At 38.5% G+C, this 25,975-nt stretch overlaps 1 protein-coding gene across 4 annotated transcripts in view; it reads right to left on the bottom strand.

The window, feature by feature from the left end:
• Positions 1–25,975, bottom strand: part of ANKRD31 (ankyrin repeat domain 31) — a 179,223-nt gene that overhangs the window by 55,623 nt on the left and 97,625 nt on the right. For all 4 annotated transcript variants that reach the window (XM_034959938.2, XM_055112315.1, XM_055112313.1 and 1 more), the window contains exons 16-17: positions 22,624–22,761; positions 21,637–21,779 (exon numbers count right to left, since the gene is read on the bottom strand). In XM_034959938.2, the coding sequence (XP_034815829.2) occupies positions 21,637–21,779; positions 22,624–22,761 (281 nt within the window). The remainder of the gene's footprint in view (positions 1–21,636; positions 21,780–22,623; positions 22,762–25,975) is intronic.

Raw genomic sequence — 25,975 nt, 5'->3', positions numbered from 1 at the left:
GGTAGCATAGCATAAAGAAAAAACCGAACCAAATCACAAAGATGCAGAAGAAAAAAAATGAAGAAACAAAGAATCTATAAAACAACTAGTGATAACAACATGACGGGAAGAAAACCTCATGTATCAATATTAACCTTGAACATAAGTGAATTAAATGCTCCACTTAAAAGATATAGATAGGCAGAATGGATTTTTAAAATGAACCAACTATGTGCTGCCTACAAGAAACTCCCTTTACTGGTAAAGACACATAGACAAAAGATAAAGGGCGTGGTGGCTCACGCCTGTAATCCCAGCACTTTGGGAGGCTGAGACAGGCAGATCATTAGGTCAGGAGTTTGAGACCAGCCTGAGCAACATGGTAAAACCCTGTCTCTACTAAAAATACAAAAATTAGCTGAGTGTGGTGGCGTGCGCCTGTAATCCCAGCTACTTAGGAGGCTGAGGCAGGAGAATCACTTGAACCCGGGAGGCAGAGGTTGCAGTGAGCTGAGATTGCGTCACTACACTCCAGCCTGCTGACAGAGTGAGACTCTATATCAAAAAAAAAGAAAAGATAGAGGGGTGGAAAATGATATTTAATGATAAAGGGTGATATCAATTCAACAAAAGGATATAATAATATTAAATACATATGTACTCAACACTGGAGCACCCAGATTCATAAAACAAATGTTACTAAACCTAAAGAAAGATACAGATAGCAATACAATAATACTGGGGCACTTGAACATCCGAGTCACAGCACTAGACAGATCACTGAGACAGAAAATCAAGAAAGAAACACAGGAGTTAAATTGAACTTTAGACCAAATGGACCCAACAGACACTTACAGAACATTCTATCCAACATCGCAGAATATACCTTCTTCTCATCAGCACATGAAACATTCTCCCAAATAGACCATATGTTAGGCCACAAAACTAGCCTCAATAAAAATGGAAAAAAATTGAAATCATATCAAGTATTTTCTCAGAACACAATGGAATAAAACTAGAAATCAATATCAAGAGGAATTCTCAAAACTATACAAATACATGAAATTAAACAACACACTCCTAGATAATTTTTGGTTCAATGACAAAATTAAGAAAGAATTAAAATAATTTTTGAAACAAATGAAAATGGAGTCAGAATATACCAAAACCTCTGGGATACAGCCAAAGCAGTGCTAAGAGGGAGGTTTATAGCATCAAATGCCTATATCAAAAGAATAGAAAGATTACAGATAAACACCCTAACATCATACCTCAAGGAACTAGAAAAACAAGAAAAAACCAAACCCAAAGCTAGCAGAAGAAAAGAAATAACAAAGATCAGAGTAGAACTAAATGATATGGAGACCAAACCAAACCAAACAAAACAAAAACAAACGATCACTGAATTGAAAAGTCAGTTCTTTGAAAAGATAAACAAGTTGATAAATTGCTATCTAGACTAACCAAGAAGAAAGAATATCTAAATAAACATAATGAGAAATGAAGAAGACATTGTAACTGATACCACAGAGATACAAAAGATCATCAGACTCTACCATACACTCACAAACTAGAAAACCTAGAGGAAATGGATAAATTCCTGGAAACATAAAACCTCGAAAGACTGAACCATGAAGAACTAGATATCCTGAACAGACCAATAAAAAAAATCCTCCCAACAAAAAAAAAGCCTAGGTCAAGATGAACTCACAGTAAATTCTATCAAACATACAAAGAAGAACTGGTACCAATTTTAATGAAACTGTTCCAAAAAAAAAAAAAAACTGAGCAGGAGAGAATCCTCCCTAGCTCATTCCATGAAGCCAGTATCACCCTGACACCAAAGTCTGACAAGAACACAAACAAACAAAAAAAACTACAGACCAATATCCCTGATGAAGATAGATGCAAAAATCCTTAACAAAATACTAGCAAACTGAATCCACCAGCACATCAAAAAGATAACACACCATGACCAAGTGGGTTGTATTCCAGGGATGCAAGGATGGCTCAACATATACAAACCAATAAATGTGATTTATTACATAAACACAATTAAAGACAAAAATTACATAATCATTTCAATAGATGTGGAAAAAGCATTTGATAAAATTGAACATCCCCTCATGATAAAAACTCTCAACAAACTAGGCATAGTAGAAAAAAACATACCTCAAAATAATAAAGGCCATATGCAACAAACTTATGGCCAATATCATATTGAATTGGGAAGGGCTGAAAACAATTCCCCTAAGAACTAGAATAAGACAAGAATGCCCACTTACACCACTCCTGTTCAACTTAGTACTGGAAGTCCTAGCCAGAGCAATCAGGCAAAAGAAAGAAAGAAAAGGCATCCAAGTTGGAAAAGAGGAAGTCAGAAATAATTTATTTCTGTTCACTGACAATATGCTCGTAAACCTAGAAAAGCCTAAAGACTCCTCAAAAAATTCTTAAGTTTGATAATTGAATTGAGTAAGCAGTAAGATTTCAGAATACAAAATCAATATTCAAAAATGAGTGTCATTTCTATACACCAATAATAATGCAGCTGAAAACCAAATCAAGAAGGCAATCCCATTTACAATAGCTACAAAAAATAAAATAAAATACCTAGGAATATAGTTAACCAAGGAGGTGAAAGAAGGAAAAATACAACACAGATGAAAGAAATTGCAGGGGACATAAACTAATGGAAAAACACTTCATGTTCATGAATCAGAATAAGTAATATAATTAAAATGAGAATACTTCCAAAACAATATACACATTCAATGCAATTCCTATCAAAATGCCAACATTGCTTTTCACAGAATGAGAAAAAAACCATCCTAAAATTCATATGGAACCAAAAAACAGTCTGAATAGCAGAAGCAATCCTAAGCAAATAGAACAAAGCTAGAGAGAGCACATTACCTGACTTCAAATTATACTGCAAGGTTATAATAATCAAAAAGCATGGTACTGGCATAAAAACAGACACATAGATCAAGGTAAAAGAATAAAAGAATAGAGAACCCAAAAATAAAGCCACATATCTATAGCTAACTGATCTTTGACAATGCTGACAAGAACATACACTGGGAAAAAGATATCTTTTTCAATAAATGGTGTCGGGAAAATTGGATTGCCATACGTAGAAGAATGTCTCTAATCATATAAAAAATCAAATATAGACAAATCAAAGACGTAAATTTGTGATCTGAAACTATAAAAATTCTATAAGAAAACTTAGGGAAAACTCTTCTTGACATTTGTCTAGGCAAAGAATTCATAAGACCTTGAAACCATAAGCAACGAAAACAAAAACAGACATATGAAACTATATTAAACTAAAAAGCTTCTGCATGGCAAAGGAAATAATAAAAAAAGTGAACAGACAACCTGCAGATAGGGGGAAAATATTTGCAAACTATGAATCCAACAGGGACTAATATCCAGAATTTACAAGTAACTCAAACAACTCAACAACAATAACAAAACAACAAATAGCCCCATTAAAAAACTGGCAAAGGACATGAATAGACATTTCTTAAAAGAAGACCCACGAATGACCAACAAGCATATGAAAAAATGCTCAACATCATTAATCATCAGAGAAATGTTAAAGCCACAATGAAATACCATCTTATGCTAATAGAATGCCTATTATTAAAAAGACAAAAAACAACAGATGTTGATGAGTATGTGGAGAAAAGGGAATGCTTATACACTGTTGGTGGGAATGCAAATTAGTACAACCTCTATGGAAAACAGTATGGAGATTTCCCAAATAACTAAAAGTAGAACTGCCTTTCAATCCAGCAATCTCACTACTGGGTATATACCCACAGGAAAAGAAATCATCATATTAAAAAGATACTTGTACTCAAACGTTCACTGTAACACTATTCACAATAGCAAAGATATGGAATCAACCTTAGTGTCCACCAGTGGATGACCGGATAAATAAAATGTGGTAAATAACACACACACACGCACACACGCGCACGCACACACACACACAAAATGGAATACTACTCAGCCATAACAAAGAATGGGATCATGTCTTCTGCAGCAACATGGATGGAACTGGAGGCCATCCATGTTGTTAAGTGAAAACAATTCAGGAACAAGTCAAATACTGGATGTTCTCACTTATAAGTAAGAGCCAAATAATGTGTATACATGGACAGAGTGTGGAATAATAGTCACTGGAGACTCAGAAGGGTAGGAGGTGGGAGGGGGTTGAGGGATGAGAAATTAATTAATGAGTGCAATGTACACTATTTGAGTGATGGTTACATTAAAAGCCCAGAATTTATCCCTGCTCAATATATCCATTTAACAAAACTGCATTTGTACCCTTTAAATTTATACAAATATATTAAAAAAGAAAAATACCCTTGTTTTAAAGCCAAGCACAAACCTCACTCCTGGTACTTATTAGCTACATCCTTGGCCAAGTTACTTATCATCTCTAACTTCATTTTTATTATCTATGAGAATTAAATAGTGAGCCCTTGTAAAATGTCTGGCACATAGTAGTCACCTAATAAAACTAGCTCCATAATACCCTGCTTTCTTTTAGAGAGTGAAAAGACAGCAGATAATGGCATGTGAAAAAGTATTCTGTAAAGAGTTTTGATAAAATCTGCATTTGTACACCTTAGTGAAGTCTGAGTAAAGGTATGAAACGATAAAATATTTTATTTTTCTATTTATTTAGATTTTATGAAGATTTTATTTATCTGTTTTTAAAAGATGGGGTCAGAAACTACCTCAATCCAGTAGTTTCTAAGCCTGATTGATCAGTAAGATCACTTGTTGAATTCTTTTAAAACACAGATTCCTGAGACCATCTCGAGATTAATTTAGCAAACTGGAGATGTAGGCCTTAATCTGCAGAAATTTATTTCAAACATTATATGGAGGAGACAGAAAGTGAATTTCAGAAAAGTAAACTTCTAGAGTCTTAAAAACATATGCTATATTAATAATGACTATTCTGCCAATGTGTTAAGATGAGGCCTTCTCTAGGCCTCGACTTTAATATACAAAAAAAGATTCACTTAATATATTAATTTGGAGAACACAGATAACTCAGCTCAGAGACACTGGGACCCTGGATAGTGTTTTTCAGTACTAGTCATCCACAGGAAAAGTCTAAACAGCAACAGGGTAACAAGGCACTAAACAGGAAAAGCTAAAGCTAAAGTTGGGAGGGAGCTCTAGGTAACATGATGGAGTGGGCCTGAGGGCCGAAGAGATTGGCAAAGATTATGTGACCAAGAAATAGGCCTTTTACCTGTTTTAAAAAAAATCAGGCTTACTGAAGTGATCACGACTACAATAATGACTTAGAGACATTCTACCATCACAAAAAATCCTTTCTGCCCCTCTGCAATCACTTACCAAGACTCTTTGGTCTCTGGGAACCAATGATCTGCCTCTATTGCTTTACATTTTGCTTTTTGTAGAATTTCATATGAATGAGCTCAGAATGCAGTTTTTGTGTCTGGTCTCTTTGACTTAGCATGATGATTTTGAGATTCACCCATATTGTTGTGTATATCAACAGTTTGTTTCTCACCTGTAATCCCAGCACTTTGGGAGGCCAAGGTGGGTGGATCACCTGAGGTCAGGAGTTCGAGACCAGCCTGGCCAACATGCTGAAACCCCGTCTCTACTAAAAATACAAAAATTAGGTGGGCATGGTGGTGCATGCCTGTAATCCCAGCTACTTGGGAGGCTGAAGCAGGAGAATTGCTTGAACCCAGGAGGCAGAGGTTGCAGTGACCAGAGAACGTGACACTGCACCCCAATATGGGTGACAGAACAAGACTCCATCTCAAAAAAAAAGTTTGTTCCTTTTAACAACTTATTCATTTACCAGCTGATAGACATTTGGGGTCCCTTCCAGTTAGAGACTATTATGAATAAAGCTGCTATCCACATTCTAGTACAAGTCTTTGTGTGGACAAAAACCTTTCATTTTTCTTAGGTAAAAATACACCAAGGGGTGGTCCAATACTTTGTAAATATGTAATATGTTTCAGGTAATAAAAATTGCCAAATTGTTTTTCCAAGTGTACCATTTTGCACGAAAGGGATAGAAAATCTATTTAATGAAATAATAGCTGAAAAGTTCCCAAGTCTGGCAAGAGATTTAGACATCCAGACACAGGAAGCTCAGCAATCCCCAAATAGAGACAAGTTTTAATTTTATATATGATGAAAATTAAGGGTTCATTTAAAAAAATGGAAATCCAAGGATTTCAATTCCATTTGCTGAAAGAGTATACTTTCTCTATTGAATTGCCTTTGCACCATTGTTAAAAATCAACTAATTGGGAGGCTGAGGTGGGCAGATCAACTGAGGTCAGCAGTTCGAGACCAGCCTGGCCAAAATGGTGAAACCCCATCTCTACTAAAACTACAAAAAAATTAGTTGGGTGTGGTGGTGTGTGCCTGTGGTCCCAGCTACTCAGGAGGCTGAGGCAGGAGAATCAACTGAACCCAGGAGGTAGAGGTTGCAGGAAGCAGAGATTGTGCCACTGCACTCCAGCCTGGGTGGCAAAGTGAGACTCCATCTCAAAAAAAAAAAAAAAAAAATCAACTGAACACATATATGAGGGTCTATTTCTCAATGCTTGTATTTTGTTCAATTGTTGTATAAGTAAAACTCAGTGCTCCTGAACTGGGGATGATTTTTGTGCCCCAGGATAAATTCAGGAATGTCTAGAGACATTTTTTGGTTGTCACAACTAGAGGATATGGGTGCTTCTGGCATCTAGGGAGTAGAGGTCAGAGAAGCTATGAGACATCCTATAAGTACAGGACAGCACTCTTTAAGAAAGAAATATCTAGCCCCAAATGTCATTTATGTCAAGGTTCAGAAATCCTAATCTAACTTATGCTAGTAACGTACTGTCTTGATTACTATAGCTATGGAATACATATCTACACACTATAGATAATATAAATCCTCCAACATTATTCTTTTTCAAATTTCTCAGCTATTTTAAGCTATTTTGAGTTCCATATCAATTTTAGAATCAGCCTAACAATTTCTTCAAAAATTCCTGTTAAGACTATTGTATTTGTACTGAATCTATAGATCAATTTGGGTGGAAATGACACATGAAAAATACTGAGTCTTCTAAGCCATGAACACAATATATCACTTCATTTATTTAGGTCTTCTTTAATTACTCTCAGCAATGTTTTGAGGTATTCAGTGTAAAGGTGTAAAGGTCTTGGACATATTTTGTAACATTTACCCCCAATTATTTAATATTTTGATATAATGATAAATGGTATTTTTAAATTTTCAACTTCCAATTGTTCATTGCTGTTATAGAGAAATACAGTTGAGTCCATGTTAGATTCACTTATTAATTCTAGTAAATTATTTTATCATGTCATATGAAATAGAAGCAGTTTTTCATTGTCATATTATATGAAACAAAGAGAGCTTTCCTTTTTACTTTCCAAATACATGTGCATCTTTTATTTATTTTTCTTCCATTACTGAACTGGCTAGAAACTTCAGCATAATACTGATCAGAAGTGGTGAGAGCACTGCATGTTCTCACTCATAAATGGGAGTTGAACAATGAAAACACATGGACACAGGGAGGGGAACATCACACACTGGGGCCTGTCAGGGGGTGGGGGACTAGGGGAGGGATAGCATTAGGAGAAATACCTAATGTAGATGGTGGGTTGATGGATGCAGCAAACCACCATGGCACATGTATACTTACGTAACAAACCTGCACGTTCTGCATATGTATCCCAAAAGTATAATAAAAATAAAAAAGAAGTGAGAGCAACATCTTTGTTAAGTTCTTGATATTAGGGGAAAAAACTCCGCCTTTTACCACTAAGTATGATGTCATCTGTAGGTTTTTTGAAGGTGCTGTCTATCAGATTGAGGAAGGATGCGTCTATTCTTGGTTTACTGAGCTTTTCTTCTTTTAATAATGAATGAGTGCTAACTTTTTTGAAGTGCCTTCTCTGCATGTGTTGAAATAAAGTAGTTTTTCATTTTTGATCTGTTAATTTGGCAAACCACATTGATTTTGAAATAATAAACTAATCTTATGTTCTGGGACAAACTCCATTTGGTCATGTAATATTTGTATGTATATATTACTGGATTTAACATGCTAATATTTTAAGGATTTTTGCATCTGTGTCCTTAAAGGATATTGGTCTGTAGTTTTGGGTTTTTGTAACGCCTTTGGCTGTTTTTGGTATAAAAATAATACAAGCCTCATAAAATCACTTGGGAAGTACATCCTTTTTACTTTTCTGGAAGAGTTTGTGTACGGCTCATTTGTTTCTTCCTCAATTATTGGTAAAATTTATCAGTGAAACTACCTGCACCTGGAATTTCCTTTTTGAAAAGGTTTTTAAACCACCAACTCATTTTCTTTCACATATATAGGGTTCTAAGGGCTATTTTTTTTTTCTTTGTGGGTAAGCTTTGATAGGTGCATTCAAGGAATTTGTCCATTTTATTTAAGTTGTTAAATTTATTGGTATAAGGTTGTAACAATAATCCCTTTTTAACCTTTTATTTTCTGTATGATCTATAGCAATGTCCCCTAATTTTTGATATTGGTAATCTGTGTCTTCTTTTGGTCTTGTTTAAAATCTGGCTAAAGGTTTATAAATTTTATTCATCTTTTCAAAGAATAACTTTTGCATTTGTTAATTTTCTCCATTGTCTGTTTTATATTTCATTGATTTCTGTTATCTCTACTTATTTTGCTCCTTTTTTGCTTTTCAAGCTTTGTAAGGTCAAACTCAAAGTCACTGAATTTATATTTTTTTCTAACATAAGCACTGAAGTTTTAAATTTCCATATAAATACTAGTTTCATTAAATCTCATAAATTTTGATATATTAATTCAGTTCAAAATACTTTCTAATTTCTTTTGATTTCTTCTGTGACCCATGAGTTATTCAGACATATACAGTTTAATTTCTAAATATGTGGGGATTTTCTAGAAATCTTTTGGTTACTGATTAGTCATTGCATTTCATTTTGGTGAAAGAACATACTTTGTATGACTTCATGTATCTTGATTTTATTAAAACTTGTTTTATGGTCCAACATTTGGTCTATATTGCTGAATGTTCTGTAAGCTTTTGAAAAGAATGGATTTTCTGCCATTGTTGTTGGCATCTTCAATAAATGTCAAGTAGGTAACACGGTTGATAATGTTGTTCAAGGCTTCTATATCCTGGGTATATACTTCACAAATCATTTATTAAAAGAATTGCAGTCTCCAATTTAATTGTGAATTTATTTTGATTTCAATTCCATTTATTCATGTATTTAAAATTTGTTTTTCTGTGCACACACTTTTAGAATTGTTATGTCTTTCTGGCGAACTGTCCCCTTTATAATTATGAAATATGTCTCTTTATCCCTGGCAATATTACTTGCTTTAAATTCTACTTTGTCTTATGTTGCTGTATTAGTCTGTTTTCACACTGCTATAAAGAACTGCCCAAAACTGGTAATTTATAAAGGACAGAGGTTTAATTCACTCACAGTTCAGCATGGCTGGGGAAGCCTCAGGAAACTTACAATTATGGCGGAAAGCAAAGGCAAAGCAAGGCACCTTATTCACAAAGCAGCAGAAGGAGAATGAGCACAGAAGGAACTACCAAACACTTATAAAACCATTGGATCTAATGAGAACCCACTCACTATCACGAGAACAGCATGGAGGAAACTGCCCCCATGATCCAATTACCTCCAACTGGTCTCTCCCTTGACATGCAGGGATTAAGGGGATTATGGGGATTATAGGGCATTATAATTTAAGATGAGATTTGGGTAGGGACACAAAGCTTAAGCATATCAGTCACCAAAGCCACTCTTTTGATTATTGTTTGCATGGCACATGTTTTTCCATAAACTTACTTAATTTACTTATAACTTATCTGTGCATATGCACACAGAGAAAGAGAGGAGAGAGAGAGAGAGAGAAGGAGAGAGGGAGAGAGGTTTGTTTTTTTTCTTTTTAGAGACAGGGTCTCACTATGTCGCCCAGGCTGGTCTTGAACTACTGGGCTCAAATGATCGTCCCATCTCAGACTTTCGAACTATTGGGATTACAGGTGTAAGACACCATGCCTGGCTAGGTGCCTTTTGTTTAAAGTGAGTTTCTTGTATGCTACATTTAATTGAGTATTGCTTCTTTATCCAATGTATCTCTGCTTTTTAATTGGAGCGTTTAGGTCATTTACACTTAAAATGATTATCATTAAGGCTGGGTTTAAATCTACCAGGTTGATTTTTGTTTTTAATAATCTCATTTGTCTTTTTGTTACACCTAGCTGGTATCTGCTACAGAATTGATTGCTTGCCTGGAGTGTAGGGAGAAACTCCCACACATGTGGTCACAGAAGTCTTCTGCATTGACTGTTGTTATTGAGAGACTAGGAAAAAACATAGTTTGAGTTCACATTTTTTCCACTCACAATCTTCCTTGACATCATGATGCAAAAATCAACTGTGAGATAAAGGATGTCCTATGTGCTGACATACAACTTTGCCAGAAAAATTAGGCCAATAAAACAAACTTTATTCAGTTTATTGCTATTCTAGAAATTAGTGTTGCGGGAAGTCAGGGACCCCAAACGGAGGGACCGGCTGAAGGCATGGCAGAAGAACGTGGATTGTGAAGATTTTATGGACATTTATTAGTTCCCCAAATTAATGCTTTTATAATTTCTTATGCCTGTCTTTACTGCAATCTCTAAACATAAGTTGTGAAGATTTCATGGACACTTATCACTTCCCCAATCAATACCTTTGTGATTTCCTATGTCTGTCTTTACTTTAATCTCTTAATCCTGTCAGCCGAGGAGAATGTATGTCACCTCAGGACCACGTGAAAATTGCATTAACTGCACAAATTGTAGAGCATGTGTGTTTAAACAATATGAAATCTGGGCACCTTGAAAAAAGAACAAGATAACAGCAATGTTTAGGAAACAAGAGAGATAACCTTAAACTCTGACCGCTGGTGAGCCGGGGGGAACAGAGCCATATTTCTCTTCTTTCAAAAGCAAATGGGAGAAATATTGCTGAATTCTTTTTCTCAGCATGGAACATCCCTGAGAAAGAGAATACACACCTAGGGGTGGGTCTCTGAACTGGCCCCCCTGGGCTTGGTCATCTCTTATGGTCGAGACTGCAGAGATGAAATAGACTCCAGTCTCCCATAGCGTTCCCAGGCTTATTAGGAAGAGGAAATTCCCACCTAATAAATTTTGGTTAGACCGGTTGATCTCAAAACCCTGTCTCCTGATAAGATGTTATCAATGACAATGGTGCCCGAAACTTCATTAGCAATTTTAATTTTGCCTTGGTCCTGTGGTCATGTGATCTCGCCCTGCCTCCACTTGCCTTGTGATATTCTATTACCCTGTTAAGTACTTGATGTCTGTCACCCACACCTATTCGCACACTCCTTCCCCTTTTGAAAATCTCTAATAAAAACTTGCTGGTTTTTGCAGCTTGTGGGGCATCACAGAACTTACCGACATGTGATGTCTGCCCCGGAGGCCCAGCTTTAAAATTTCTCTCTTTTGTACTCTGTCCCTTTATTTCTCAAGCCGGCTGATGATTAGGGAAAATAGAAACGAACCTACGTGAATATCGGGGCAGATTCCCCCATAAATTAGTACATATTTCAATTAGAACCTAAATATAACACTGTTTAGAAAAGAGTTAACATAGAAGAGTTGGCCATTAGTTGGCACCTGTGAACTTGGATTGTAAACAGTATACTACACTGATAGAAAACGTTGCCTGATAAGGGTGGCTCATTGTGCTTAAACTGTCTACACAAGCAATGTGGTTTACGCTTCTGGGACTTTGGGATTTTGGTATGTGCTAGGCAAAGGGTGCCTACAATAAAATCTTGAGCACTGAGTCTCTAATGAGCTTCCCTCGGTGGAACCATAACATATGTGTTGCTACATTTTCACTGCTGGGGGAAGATTAAGCCCTATGTGGCTCTTCACAAGGAAGAGAGCATAAGAAAACTTTCAAATTGATACCTCCAGGTTCTACCTGTGTCTTTTTCTCTTATGATCTGGATGTGTATCCTTACTACACTGCTGTAATAAATCTCAGCCATGAGTACAAACACAATAAGTTCTGTAAGTCCTTCTAACAAGTCTCCAAAGGTAGGGGTGAAGCTGGTGACCTGCAACACAAATACGAATAAGAAAATTAACTTTCTTTTTGTTTTATGTGGCATTCCTCAGGATAATGTTGAAAAACCTGATTTTCCCACTATGAAACTTTGATCATTATTTAAGTGGTTTCACTTTATTTTATTTATTTATTTTTGAGATGGAGTCTGGCTCTGTTGCCCAGGCTGGAGTGCATTGGTGCGATCTTGGCTCACTGCAAGCTCCGCCTCCCAGGTTCAGCCATTCTCCTGCCTCAGCCTCCCAAGTAGCTGAGACTACAGGCACCTGCCATCATTCCCAGCTAATTTTTTTTTTTTTTTTGGTATTTTTAGTAGAGTCGGGGTTTCACTGTGTTAGCCAGGATGATCTCGATCTCCTGACCTCATGATCTGCCTGCTTCGGCCTCCCAAAGTACTGGGATTACAGGCATGAGCCAACATGCCTGGCCAAGTGGTTTCACTTTAAGTGGTCTTTTCCCTCTATAAAAAACCAGCAGGTTCATCACTTTAATAATTCTGTTTCCTTTCTTCCATTTTGTGACCATATGATCTTGATAATTTGTCTATTCTTTTTAAATTTAAATACTGTAAAGGCCAAAGGGCTTCTAACATGGTTTGGCTTTGAGTTCCCACTCAAATCTCATGTTGAATTGTAATCCCCAGTGTTGGAGGTGGGGTCTGGTGGGAGGTGATTGGATCATGAGGGTAGTTTCTAATGGTTTAGCCCCATCCCCCTAGTGCTACCTCTTGACAGAGTCCTCACAAGATCTGGTGGTTTAAAAGTGTGTAGCATCACCCCCTTCCCTCTCTGTCTCTGCTCCACCATGTGAATAAGTGCCTACTACCCTTCACCTTCCGCCATGATTTTAAGTTTCCTGAGGTCTCCTCAGTCATGCTTCCTGTATAGCTTGCAGAACTGTGAGTCAATCAAACCTTTTTTCTTCATAAAGCACCCAGCCTCAGGTAGTTTTTTATAGCAATGCAAGAACAAACTAATACAGCTTCTTTTAGCCAAAAGAAGCCACATTGGACATTAGCTCACCCACTCTGGTATATTCTTAATCATTAATTCACATCTTTTAGCAGATCATAAATTCAGTAATAACATCCTCCACATGGCTATGTGTAGGCTGAAAACAGCAAGAATATCCTTTTACAAAATTACATTAAAAAGTTACCAGGTTCTTAAAATATCTATAGATAGATAAATAGGTATCAACGAAGGATCCAAGGAATTTTTTATATTGTTCTTGATGGTTTCCTTAACTATTTTTTCAAACCAATAATTATTACTGAAGAGGTCCCAAGATAGCTGAATAGGAAAAGCTCCAGTCTACAGCTCCCAGCATGAGCGATGCAGAAGATGGTTGATTTCTGCATTTCCAACGGAGGTACCAGGTTCATCTCACTGGGGCTTGTCAGACAGTGGGTGCAGCCCACGAAGTGTGAGCCAAAGCAGGGCAGGGCATCACTTTACCCAGGAAGTGCAAGGGGTTAGGGAATTCCCTTTCCTAGCCAAGGGAAGCCATCAGAGATGGTACCTGGAAAATCGGAACACTCCTACCCTAATACTGAGCTTTTCCAGTGGTCGTAGTGTGTTCAGAATTGGTGGGTTCTTGGTCTCTCTGACTTCAAGAATGAATCTGTGGACCCTCGTGGTGAGTGTTACAGTTCTTAAAGATGGCGTGTCCAGAGTTTGTTCCTTCTGATGTTTGGACATGTCCAGAGTTTCTTCCTACTGGTGGGTTCTTGGTCTCACTGACCTCAGGAGTGAAGCCGCAAACCTTTGCAGTGACTGTTACAGCTCTTAAAGGTGGCATGTCTGGAGTTGTTTGTTCCTCCCAGTGGGTTCGTGGTCTCGCTGGCTTCAAGAGTGAAGCTGCAGACCTTCACCATGAGTGTTACAGCTCAAAAAGGTAGTGCAGACCCAAAGAGTGAGCAGCAGCAAAATTTATTGCAAAGAGCAAAAGAACAAAGCTTCCACAGTGTGGAAAAGGACCTGAGTGGGTTGCTGCTGCTGGCTCTGGTGGCCTGCTTTTATTCCCTTATCTGGCCCCACCTACATCCTACTGATTGGTCCACTTTAAAGAGAGCTGATTGGTCCATTTTACAGAGAGCTGATTGGTCCGTTTTACAGAGAGCCGATTGGTCCGTTTTGACAGAGCGCTGATTGGTGCGTTTACAAACCTTTAGCTAGACGTAGAGCGCTGATTGGTGCATTTACAATCCTTTAGCTAGACACAAAAGTTCTCCAAATTCCCACCAGATTATCTAGACACAGAGTGCTGATTGGTGCATTTACAAACCTTTAGCTAGACAGAAAAGTTCTCCGGGTCCCCACCCAATTAGCTAGACACAGAGCACTGATTGGTGCGTTTACAATCCTTTAGCTAGACAGAAAAGTTCTCCAAGTCCCCACCCATCCCAGAAGCCCAGACAGCTTCACCTCTCACTGGCACTCGCCACGGGACTTTGCAGCACCTAGCCCGGGCACTCCGGTAGCCCAGAGGGAGCTCGTCCCACACAACCAAGAGGAAAAGAGGGGAAGTGAGAAAGAGATGGAGAACGGCCATTTTGGCCAACGGCCCCACAAAGAGGGAACGGTGGTCCACGCACGGGACCCAGCCTCCTATCCCAGCAGGTACTGGCTGGCTGCGCCAAGTGCAGGGTCCAACGAGCCCACACCCACCCAGAACCAGCACCGGCCCGTGAGCACCACACGCAGCCCCAGCTCCAACCTGCGCCTCTCCCTCCACACCTCCCCATGAGAAGAGGGAGTGGGCTCCATGCTCTGCCAACCCCAGAAAGGGGCCCCCACAGTGCAACGGCAGGCTGAAGGGCCCCTGGAGCGTGGCAAGAGTGGATGCCGAGGCTGAGGAGGCACCGAGAGCAAGCGAGGGTTGCTAGCATGTTATCACCTCTCATTAGCAAACAGCACACCAGGAGATTATATCCTGCGCATGGGTCAGAGGGTCCCACGCCCACCGAGCCTCACTCACTGCTAGCACAGCAGTCTGAGATCAAACTGCAAGGTGGCAGTGAGGCTGGGGGAGGGGCGTCCACCATTGCTGAGGCTTGAGAAGGTAAACAAAGCAGCAGGGAGGCTCAAAATTGGTGGAGCCCACCGCAGCTCAAGGAAGGCTGCCTGCCTCTGTAGACTCCACCTCTGGGGGCAAGGCATAGCTGAACAAACAATGGCAGAAACTTCGGCAGACTTAAACGTCCCTGTCTGACAGCTTTGAAGAGAGCAGTGGTTCTCCCAGCATGGAGTTTGAGATCTGAGAACGGACAGACTGCCTCCTCAAGTGGGTCTGTGACCCCCAAGTAGCATAACTAGGAGGCACCTCCCATTAGGGGCCGACTGACACCTCATACTGCCAGGTGTCCCTCTGAGACAAAGCTTCCAGAGGAAGGATCAGGCAGCAACATTTGCCATTCTGCAATATTGGCTGTTCTGCAGCCTCCGCTGGTGACACCCAGGCAAACAGGGTCTGGAGTGGACCTCCAGCAAACTCCCAACAGACCTGCAGCTGAGGGTCCTGACTGTTAGAAGGAAAACTAACAAACAGAAAGGACATCCACACCAAAACCCCATCTGCATGTCACCATCATAAAGACCAAAGGTAGATAAAACCACAAAGATGGGGAGAAACCAGAGCAGAAAAGCTGAAAATTCTAAAAATCAGAGCGCCTCTTCTCCTCCAAAGGAATGCAGCTCCTCGCCAGCAATGGAGCAAAGATGGACAGAGAATGACTTTGACGAGTTGAGGGAAGAAGGCTTCAGACGATCGGTAATAACAAACTTCGCTGACCTAAAGGAGGATGCTCAAACTCATCGCAAAGAACCTAAAAACCTTGAAAGAAGATTAGACGAATGGCTAACTAGAATAAACAGCATAGAGAAGACCTTAAATAACCTGATGGAGCTGAAAACCATGGCACAAGAATTACGTGACGCATGCACAAGCTTCAGTAGCCCATTTGATCAACTGGAAAAAGGGTATCAGTGATTGAAGATCAAATGAATGAACTGAAGTGAGAAGAGAAGTTTAGAGAAAAAAGAGTAAAAAGAAACGAACAAAGCCCCCAGGAAATATGGGACTATGTGAAAAGACCAAATATACATCTGATCGGTGTACCTGAAAGTGACGGGAGAATGGAACCAAGTTGGAAAACACTCTTCAGGATATTATCCAGGAGAACTTCCCCAATCTAGCAAGGCAGGCCAACATTCAAATTCAGGAAATACAGAGAACGCCACAAAGATACTCCTCAAGAAGAGCAACTCCAAGACACATCATTGTCAGATTCACCAAAGTTGAAATGAAGGAAAAAATGTTAAGGGCAGCCAGAGAGAAAGGTCGAGTTACCCACAAAGGGAAGCCCATCAGACTAACAGTGGATCTCTTGGCAGAAACTCTACAAGCCAGAAGAGAGTGGGGGCCAATATTCAACATTCTTAAAAGAATATTCAAGCCAGAATTTCATATCCAGCCAAACTAAGCTTCATAAGTGAAGGAGAAATAAAATCCTTCACAGACAAGCAAATGCTGAGAGATTTTGTCACCATCAGGCCTGCCTTACAAGAGCTCCTGAAGGAAGCACTAAACATGGAAACGAACAACCAGTACCAGCCACTGCAAAAACATGCCAAATTGTAAAGACCATCAATGCTAGGAAGAAACTGCATCAACTAACGAGCAAAATAACCAGCTAACACCATAATGACAGGATCAAATTCACACATAACTATATTAACCTTAAATGTAAATGAGCTAAATGCTCCAATTAAAAGACACAGATTGGCAAATTGGATAGAGTCAAGACCTATCAGTGTGCTCTATTCAAGAGACCCATCTCACGTGCAGAGACACACATAGGCTCAAAATAAAAGGATGGAGGAAGATCTACCAAGCAAATGGAAAACAACAAAAAAAACAAGGATTGCAATTCTAGTCTCTGCTAAAACAGACTTTAAACCAACAAAGACCAAAAGAGACAAAGAAGGCCATTACATAATGGTAAATGGATCAATTCAACAAGAAGAGCTAACTATCATAAATATATATATGCACCCAATACAGGAGCACCCAGATTCATAAAGCAACTCCTTAGTGTACTACAAAGAGACTTAGACCCCCACACAATAATAATGGCAGACTTTAACACCCCACTGTCAACATTAGACAGATCAACGAGACAGAAAGTTAACAAGGATATCCAGGAATTGAACTCAGCTCTGCATCAAGGGGACCTAATAGACATCTACAGAACTCTCCATCCCAAATCAACAGAATATACATTCTTTTCAGCACCACACCACACCTATTCCAAAATTGACCACACAGTTGGAAGTAAAGCACTCCTCAGCAAATATAAAAGAACGGAAATTATAACAAACTGTCTCTCAGACCACAGTGCAATCAAACTAGAACTCAGGATTAAGAAACTCACTCAAAACCGCTCAACTACATGGAAACTGAACAACCTGCTCCTGAATGACTACTGGGTACATAACGAAATGAAGGCAGAAATAAGGAAGTTCTTGGAAACCAATGAGAACAGAGACACTACATACCAGAATCTCTGGGACACATTTAAAGCAGTGTGTAGAGGGAAATTTATAGCACTAAATGCCCACAAGAGAAAGCTGGAAAGATCAAAATTGACACCCTAACATCACAATCAAAAGAACTAGAGAAGCAAGAGCAAACACATTCAAAAGCTAGCAGAAGGCAAGAAATAACTAAGATCAGAGAAGAACTGAAGGAGATAGAGATACAAAAAACCCTTCAAAATATTAATGAATCCAGGAGCTGGTTTTTTGAAAGGATCAACAAAATTGATATACCACTAGGAAAACTAATAAAGAAGAAAAGAGAGAAGAATCAAATAGACGCAATAAAAATGATAAAGGGGATATCACCACTGATTCCACAGAAATACAAACTACCATCAGAGAATACTATAAACACCTATACGCAAATAAACAAGAAAATCTAGAAGAAATGGATAAATTCCTTGACACATACACCCTCCCAAGACTAAACCAGGAAGAAGTTGAATCCCTGAATGGACCAATAACAGGCTCTGAAATTGAGGCAATAATTAATAGCCTACCAACCAAAAAAAGTCCAGGACCAGACAGATTCACAGCTAAATTCTACCAGAGGTACGAAGAGGAGCTGGTACCATTCCTTCTGAAACTATTCCAATCAATAGAAAAAGAGGGAATCCTCCCTAACTCATTTGATGAGGCCAGCATCATCCTGATACCAAAGCCTGTTGTGTCTCTACACAACAAAAAAAGAGAATTTTGGACCAATATCTCTGATGAACACCAATGCAAAATCCTCAGTAAACTACTGGCAAACCGAATCCAGTAGCACATCAAAAAGCTTATCCACCATGATCAAGTGGGCTTCATCCCTGGGATGCAAGGCTGGTTCAACATATGAAAATCAATAAACGTAACCAATCATATGAACAGAACCAAAGACAAAAACCCCATGATTATCTCAACGGTTGCAGAAAAGGCCTGCAACAAAAGTCAACAGCCTTCATGCTAAAGACTCTCAATAAACTAGGTATTGATGGGACGTATCTCAAAATAATAAGAGCTATTTGTGACAAACCCACAGCCAATATCATACTGAATGGGCAAAAACTGGAAGCATTCCCTTTGAAAACTGGCACAAGACAGGAATGCCCTCTCTCACCACTCCTATTCAACATACTTTTGGAAGTTCTGGCCAGGGCAATTAGGCAGGAGAAAGAAATAAAGGGTATTGAATTAGGAAAAGAGGAAGTCAAATTGTCCCTGTTTGCAGATGACATGATTGTATATTTAGAAAACCCATTGTCTCAGCCCAAAATCTCCTTAAGCTGATAAGCAACTTCAGCAAAGGCTCAGGATACTAAATCAATGTGCAAAAATCACAGGCATTCCTATACACCAATAACAGACAAACAGAGAGCCAAATCATGAATGAACTCCCATTCACAATTGCTTCCAAGAGAATAAAATACCTAGGAATCCAACTTACAAGGGATGTGAAGGGCCTCTTCAAGGAGAACTACAAACCACTGCTCAACGAAATAAAAGAGGACACAAACAAATGGAAGAACATTCCATGCTCATTGATAGGAAGAATCAATATCGTGAAAATGGCCATACTGCCCAAGGTAATTCATAGATTCAATGCCATCCCCATCAAGCTACCAATGACTTTCTTCACAGAATTGGAAAAAACTACTTTAAAGTTCATATGGAACCAAAAAAGAGCCCGCATAGCCAAGACAATCCTAAGCAAAAAGAACAAAGCTGGAGGCATCACGCTACCTGCCTTCAAACTATACAACAAGGCTACAGTAACCAAAACAGCATGGTACTGGTACCAAAACAGATACATAGACCAATGCAACAGAACAGAGCCCTCAGAAATAATACCACACATCTACAATGATCTGATCTTTGACAAACCTGAAAAAAACAAGAAATGGGGAAAGGATTCCCTATTTAGTAAATGGTGTTGGGAAAACTGGCTAGCCATATGCAGAAAGCTGAAACTGGATCCCTTCCTTACACCTTATACAAAAATTAATTCAAGATGGATTAAAGACTTAAATGTAGACCTAAAACCATAAAAACCCCAGAAGAAAACCTAGGCAATACCATTCAGGACATAGGCATGGGCAAGGGCTTCATGACTAAATCACCAAAAGCAATGGCAACAAAAGCCAAAGTTGACAAATGGGATCTAATTAAACTAAAGAGCTCCTGCACAGCAAAAGAAACTACCATCAGAGTGAACAGGCAACCTACAGAATGGGTGAAAACTTTTAGAATCTACCCATCTGACAAAGGGCTAATATCCAGACTCTGCAAAGAACTTAAACAAATTTACAAGAAAAAATCAAACAACCCCATGAAAAAGTGGGTGAAGGATATGAACAGACACTTCTCAAAAGAAGACATTTATGCAGCCAACAGACACATGAAAAAAAGCTCGTCATCACTGGCCATCAGAGAAATGAAAATCAAAACCACAATGAGATACCATCTCACACCAGTTAGAATGGCAATCATTAAAAAGTCAGGAAACAACAGGTGCTGGAGAGGGTGTGGAGAAATAGGAACACTTTTACACCATTGGTGGGACTGTAAACTAGTTCAACCATTGTGGAAGACAGTGTGGCGATTCCTCAAGGATCTAGAACTAGAAATACCATTTGACCTAGCCATCCCATTACTGGGTATATGCCCAAAGGATTATAAATCATGCTGCTATAAAGACACATGCACATGTATGTTTATTGTGGCACTATTCACAATAGCAAAGACTTGGAACCAACACAAATGTCCATCAGTGATAGAGTGGATTAAGAAAATGTGGCACATATATACCATGGAATACTATGCAGCCATAAAAAAGGATGAGTTCATGTCCTTTGCAGGGACATGGATGAATCTGGAAACCATCATTCTGAGCAAATTATCACAAGGACAGAAAACCAAACACCACATGTTCTCACTCTTAGGTGGGAACTGATCAATGAGAACACTTGGACACAGGGTGGGGAACATCACACACCAGGGCTGTCATGGGGTGGGGGTAGGGGGGAGGGATAGCATTAGGAGATATACCTAATGTAAATGATGAGTTGATGGGTGCAGCACACCAACATGGCACATGTATACCTATGTAAGAAACATGCACATTGTGCACATGTACCCTAGAACTTAAAGTATAATAATAAAAAAAGTATATACTTTAATTAAAAATATTTTATTATAAAACAAATAGTAACAATAGAAAAAATTATTACTGGTCTATATTGTCTATGGATAACAATAAGGGTTTTCTCCTATGCTTTGTCAAACAGAAAGATGAGTGTAAACATCTGAAGAATCTTAAGGTCGAGATTTGAAAGTCAGTGTCATTGAAATAATGACCCTCGTAATCTTTTCTTGTGATATTTTTACAACGGGTGCTTGATAAAGAAAAACAAAAGAGAAAAAGATACAACAAACACCCGGAAAACAAATGATTCATGTTTTTACCCCTAACCCACTGAGAAATTTTAAGTTAAAAAAATCTAGCTGTCACACATATCATCACTATAATTAGACTCTTCTGTGCACAACAGCAAATTATCTTAGACAATTAAAAATATAATGTATTAGACTTATGGGTTGTGTTTACTTTTACTCTCTTCTGACTTGCATGTATTTTGTGATGAAGAAATAATGGAGAAATGATTCATTAGGATACATAGATTTTCTAATCCATATATATTATTGTATCTTCATTTGTAATTTGAAGCAGGTTTTAAAAAAATCACTTGTTTTACTGAATCATTTTAGTTCTCAGTTTAAAAAATCTTCATTTTCTTCATTCATTTCCTAAGAAAAAGTAGTAAGATCTTAATGTGATGTGCACTGTACCTTTAAATGATTGTTTGCAACAGCATCATGTAAGGGCAGAATTCCATCTATATTTTCACAATTAACCTTAGCACCAGCTTTTAATAACTCTACAATTATATCAATAGATCCTTCATTAGATGCCTCATGAAGTGGTGTCCAACCTAAAAAAAGAAAAAGAAAAAAAAACCCTGCTTCATGCGAATCAATACTCATGTAATATCTGTATTACTAAGGTTTTGTTGCATTAATGCAATATCCATATTGATTCATATGTATATACTAAGTATTGAACAAGAAATAATACAAAAAACTATGGACTTATAATTTATGTTTAATTTTGGAAACAAATTGGTCTCATCACAAATATTTGTTGATATAAGTGCCAAAGCAAAAGACTCACAGAATGCAAAACACAATGAGAGTAAATACTACTCATTTTGATTTGTTTCAACTCAGATATTAAAACGTCTGACTTTCCTATGTGTATCTTTGCATTGCCACATTTCTCTTTAAAATGACACCTGGTTTAATTAACCTTTGAGTTTTTCCCTGTGGAATTCTTCAGAGAAGATTCTTTTGTGCTTAAGCAAAATGTTAGGTAAATTTTTCATAGTTTTAGAATAAAAATAAAGAGAGAAAAAGGAACAGTATAAAAGGAGGAGAAAGAGAAGAAGGGATAGGAGAATGAGAAAATTCTGCATTCTCATCAAAGTTACAGGATAAACTTGAGGCTTCCAAGGAAAAGGCCTAACTCCCTTTACTCCCCGTTCTGTCTACCCTCTCTGATGCTCCCAAATGGATGTTAAAAACTGTTTCAAAGGAAAAAGGTCTTTTAACAATGATAAATCTTAGTATTCAACTAAACACTAATATAATATAAAAAAGATTGTTCAAAGTTATCACTTACATATCAGCCAGGAACAAATTGGAGGGGGCAGGAGGTGTTGAAATGTGTATTTCAGTGAGTTCAAATTATAAAGGTAATTAAATTAAAAGGATCCAAACCTGCATTATCGTTTAGATTCACATCTGCTCCAGATTCTATCAGGGCTTTCACTAGGGACAGATTTCCTCTTCTGACGGCTAAATGAAGCTGGCTTTCCCCTCTGGCATTCCTCTTGTTGATCCCACCTGTTTTCATTCCTGTAAATTTGCCAAACAAGAGGTTTATTTTCTGCCAAATGCTGATTGTTATAAAGGATCTTAGAAAATACATAACAACTTCCTCAAAATACCACACTACACAGAAACATATATCAATTAATGTTATCATTGCTGTTATTGTTTTAATATATAATTTCTGAAGAAATAATAAGCATCTAAGCACATTACTTTGTATTCATTCTAGCAGTTGATTAATCACTCTATCAAACACTTGATTAAAACAAATTAACTTGCTTCAGTTCTATCTACACTCATCTAATTCTCAGTAGTCCTTTAATAATGAATAATATTTTTCTCAAGATAACTGAGATATTATAAAAAATCATCTTTCTACAGCCATTCTGTATCTCAATGGGTGTATTCCTGATCACATAGGTGCCAAGTAACAAACTATGGCCTATGGTTTTCCATTTTTCTTTCACAAAATGTGCTGTACAATATCATTAACCAAAGATTTTGTTTTTTAAATCTCTTCCTTGCAATACAAGTTAGACAGACTTAAGTTGGAACTAAAAGTAATGAACTGATCATGTTTTCCCCCTATTTCCTGCCAAAACCATGCTAAAATGACAGTAAAAGAAATTTTAAAGTACCATATTAAAAAAATGAAAGAGGAAACAATAAAGGACAAAGACTTCAACACATTTGGGGGGATTAGAAAGTCAATGATGGAGAACAGTGAACTGACTTGGCAGAATGGGGAATGCTCCAACACAAGTGCCTGCAAAGGGAATTGTAGAGAGAGAGCCAATCTGACCTCACGCACTCCACACTTGGGGAAATGAGGCACTATGGAAGGCAGGTGTGTGGAACAGTGGGCGTGGGCGCTGGGCAGTTGGTTAATATCTTTTATATAAGATCTTTTACATAGAAAAGTTGGGACTCCAGGTTTCCTTCCCCAACCCTCAACTGACTAGCAACCACTTCTCTTATCCCAGATCTCCAACCCAAAGCCAGGAACCTGAAGGTTTGTTTTCTATAGAAACTGCATCAGGGCCAGGCACGGTGGCTGATGTCCGTAATCCCAGCATTCTACTAAAAATACAAAACTTAGCCGGGCATGGTGGTGGATGCCTGTAATCACAGCTACTCTGGAGACTGAGGGAGGAGAATCATTAGAACCTGGAAGGTGGAGGTTGCCCTGAGCCAAGACTGCACCACTGCACTCCAGCCTGGGCAACAGAGATACACTCCGTCTCAAAAAAAAGAAAAGAAAAGAAAGAAAGAAGGAAGGAAGGAAGGAAAGAGAGAGAGAGAGAAAGAAAGGAAGGAAGGAAGGAAGGAAGGAAGGAAGGAAGGAAGGAAGGAAGGAAGGAAGAAAGGATCTGCATTAGAGAAGCTTCAGACTGAGATGCAAAGCAAAATAAACGGATAGGGTGAAGAAACAGAAAATATTCGTTAAATCAGTGGTATCGGCACCATGGAGGAAACTTGTTAGAAATGCGAATTCCCCAGTCCACTCCAAACTTACTTTGGAGGACAGACTAAAATGGCTCCTAATGATCCTCACCATCTGGTATTTATGACTTTGTGTACTCTTCTTCTCTTGAATAGCTTGCTTCTAACCAATAGAATATTTCCATATTGAAGGTATTTCATTTAACTGATTAAGTTAAAAGAGATTGTAACATTTTCTGTCCTGCTAGCAGACTTGCTGTATTGCCTTCAGCTTGTAAGTTTTGATGATGCAAGTAGCCATGTTGGAGAAGCCCACCCAGCAAGAAACTGAGGATGGCCACCAGCCAATCACCAGTGAGGAACTGAGGCCCTCAGCCAACCATCCTCAAGAAATTGAATTCTGCCAACAATCACATGAGCTTGAAAGTGTATCCTTCCCTAGTAGAGCCTTCAGATGAGACCCCAGTCCTGGCCAACACTTTGCTGCCTATGAACAATTCTGTTAGAGGTCCCAACTAAGCCACGCCTGATTCCTGACCTACAGAAAGTATGAGACAATAAGTGTGTAATAGAGACAACTAACACACCTACTGAATCAGATTATTTGAGGGTAGGGCCCAGCAATCTGTGTTTTAACAAGCTTTTCAGGTAATTCTGATGCAAACTAAGGTTTGAGAATCACTGCATTAAACTTTGGGACAATCTTCTTGCTCTACTTCCTAAATGTCATCAACCATGCATGGTTTCAGGGCAAGAGATAAAAAGATTAGAGAACCATTCTCTAAAAAATGGATTCTTGGGTTATATGAATCACAGGGAAGAATAAGTCTCATATATCTCTTCCACTGGCACCCAGACAAAAACATATTGCTCTTTAGAGATTAGCAATCCAAAATTCTTTATTGGAAGAATTAAAAACTTATGTGTGTGTGTGTGTGTGTGTGTGTATATATACATATGAGAGACAGAGAATACATTTGAAAATTATATCTAAGATTGCAGGCCTGCAGACTGCAAGTGTGAATAGAAAAATCTCTCCCAGCTGGGCACAGTGCCTCACACTTGTAATCCTTGCACTTTGGGAGGCTGAGGTAGCAGGAGTTTGAGACTAGCCTGGGCAACATAGGGAGATGACATTTCTTTAAAAAATTTAAAAATTAGCAGGGTGAGTGAGTCGAGATCGTGCCACTGCACTCCAGCCTGGGTGACAGAGCGAGACTCCGTTTCAAAAAAAGAAAAGAAAAAAAAATTAGCGGGGTGTGGTGGCATGTAGTCCCAGTTACTGAGGGATGCTGGGGTGGGAGAATCATGTGAGCCTGGGAGGTCAAGGCTGCAGTGAACTGTGATTGTGCCACTGCTCTCTAGCCTGGGTGACAGACAAGACCCTGTCTCAAACAACAACAACAACAACAAACTCTCCCAATAATCCTTACTGTGGATGGTATAAATTCTTGTTCCTGGTGTGTTTGTAGCAAAGAAGGTAGCCATGTAATATACATTTTGGAGCAAAAACTCAAAAACTTCTCAATGTTACTAACATCATAAGTTTGTACAGCATTTGACTAAAAACATAAAATAACAAAATCTGATAGAAATTCAAAAGGAAACAAATAGTACTCATCCTAAACCTCTTCAAAAACTCCACTGTAGTTTGGAATCTGATGTTACTATTAATAAGTATAATGCTATTAAATACTTAGATTTCTCTCCATTATGTGACCAGTTTTTTCTTCTCGGAAGCTTTCAGGATCTTCTCTTTATTCCTGTTCTAAAATTTCAGTGAGGTGTCTTGTTC

The sequence above is a fragment of the Pan paniscus genome, chromosome 4 (assembly GCF_029289425.2).
Source record: "Pan paniscus chromosome 4, NHGRI_mPanPan1-v2.0_pri, whole genome shotgun sequence".
Lineage (NCBI taxonomy): Eukaryota > Metazoa > Chordata > Mammalia > Primates > Hominidae > Pan > Pan paniscus.
The sequence above is the reverse complement of the archived record's forward strand: the minus strand, read 5'-3'. Positions and strand labels throughout refer to the sequence as shown.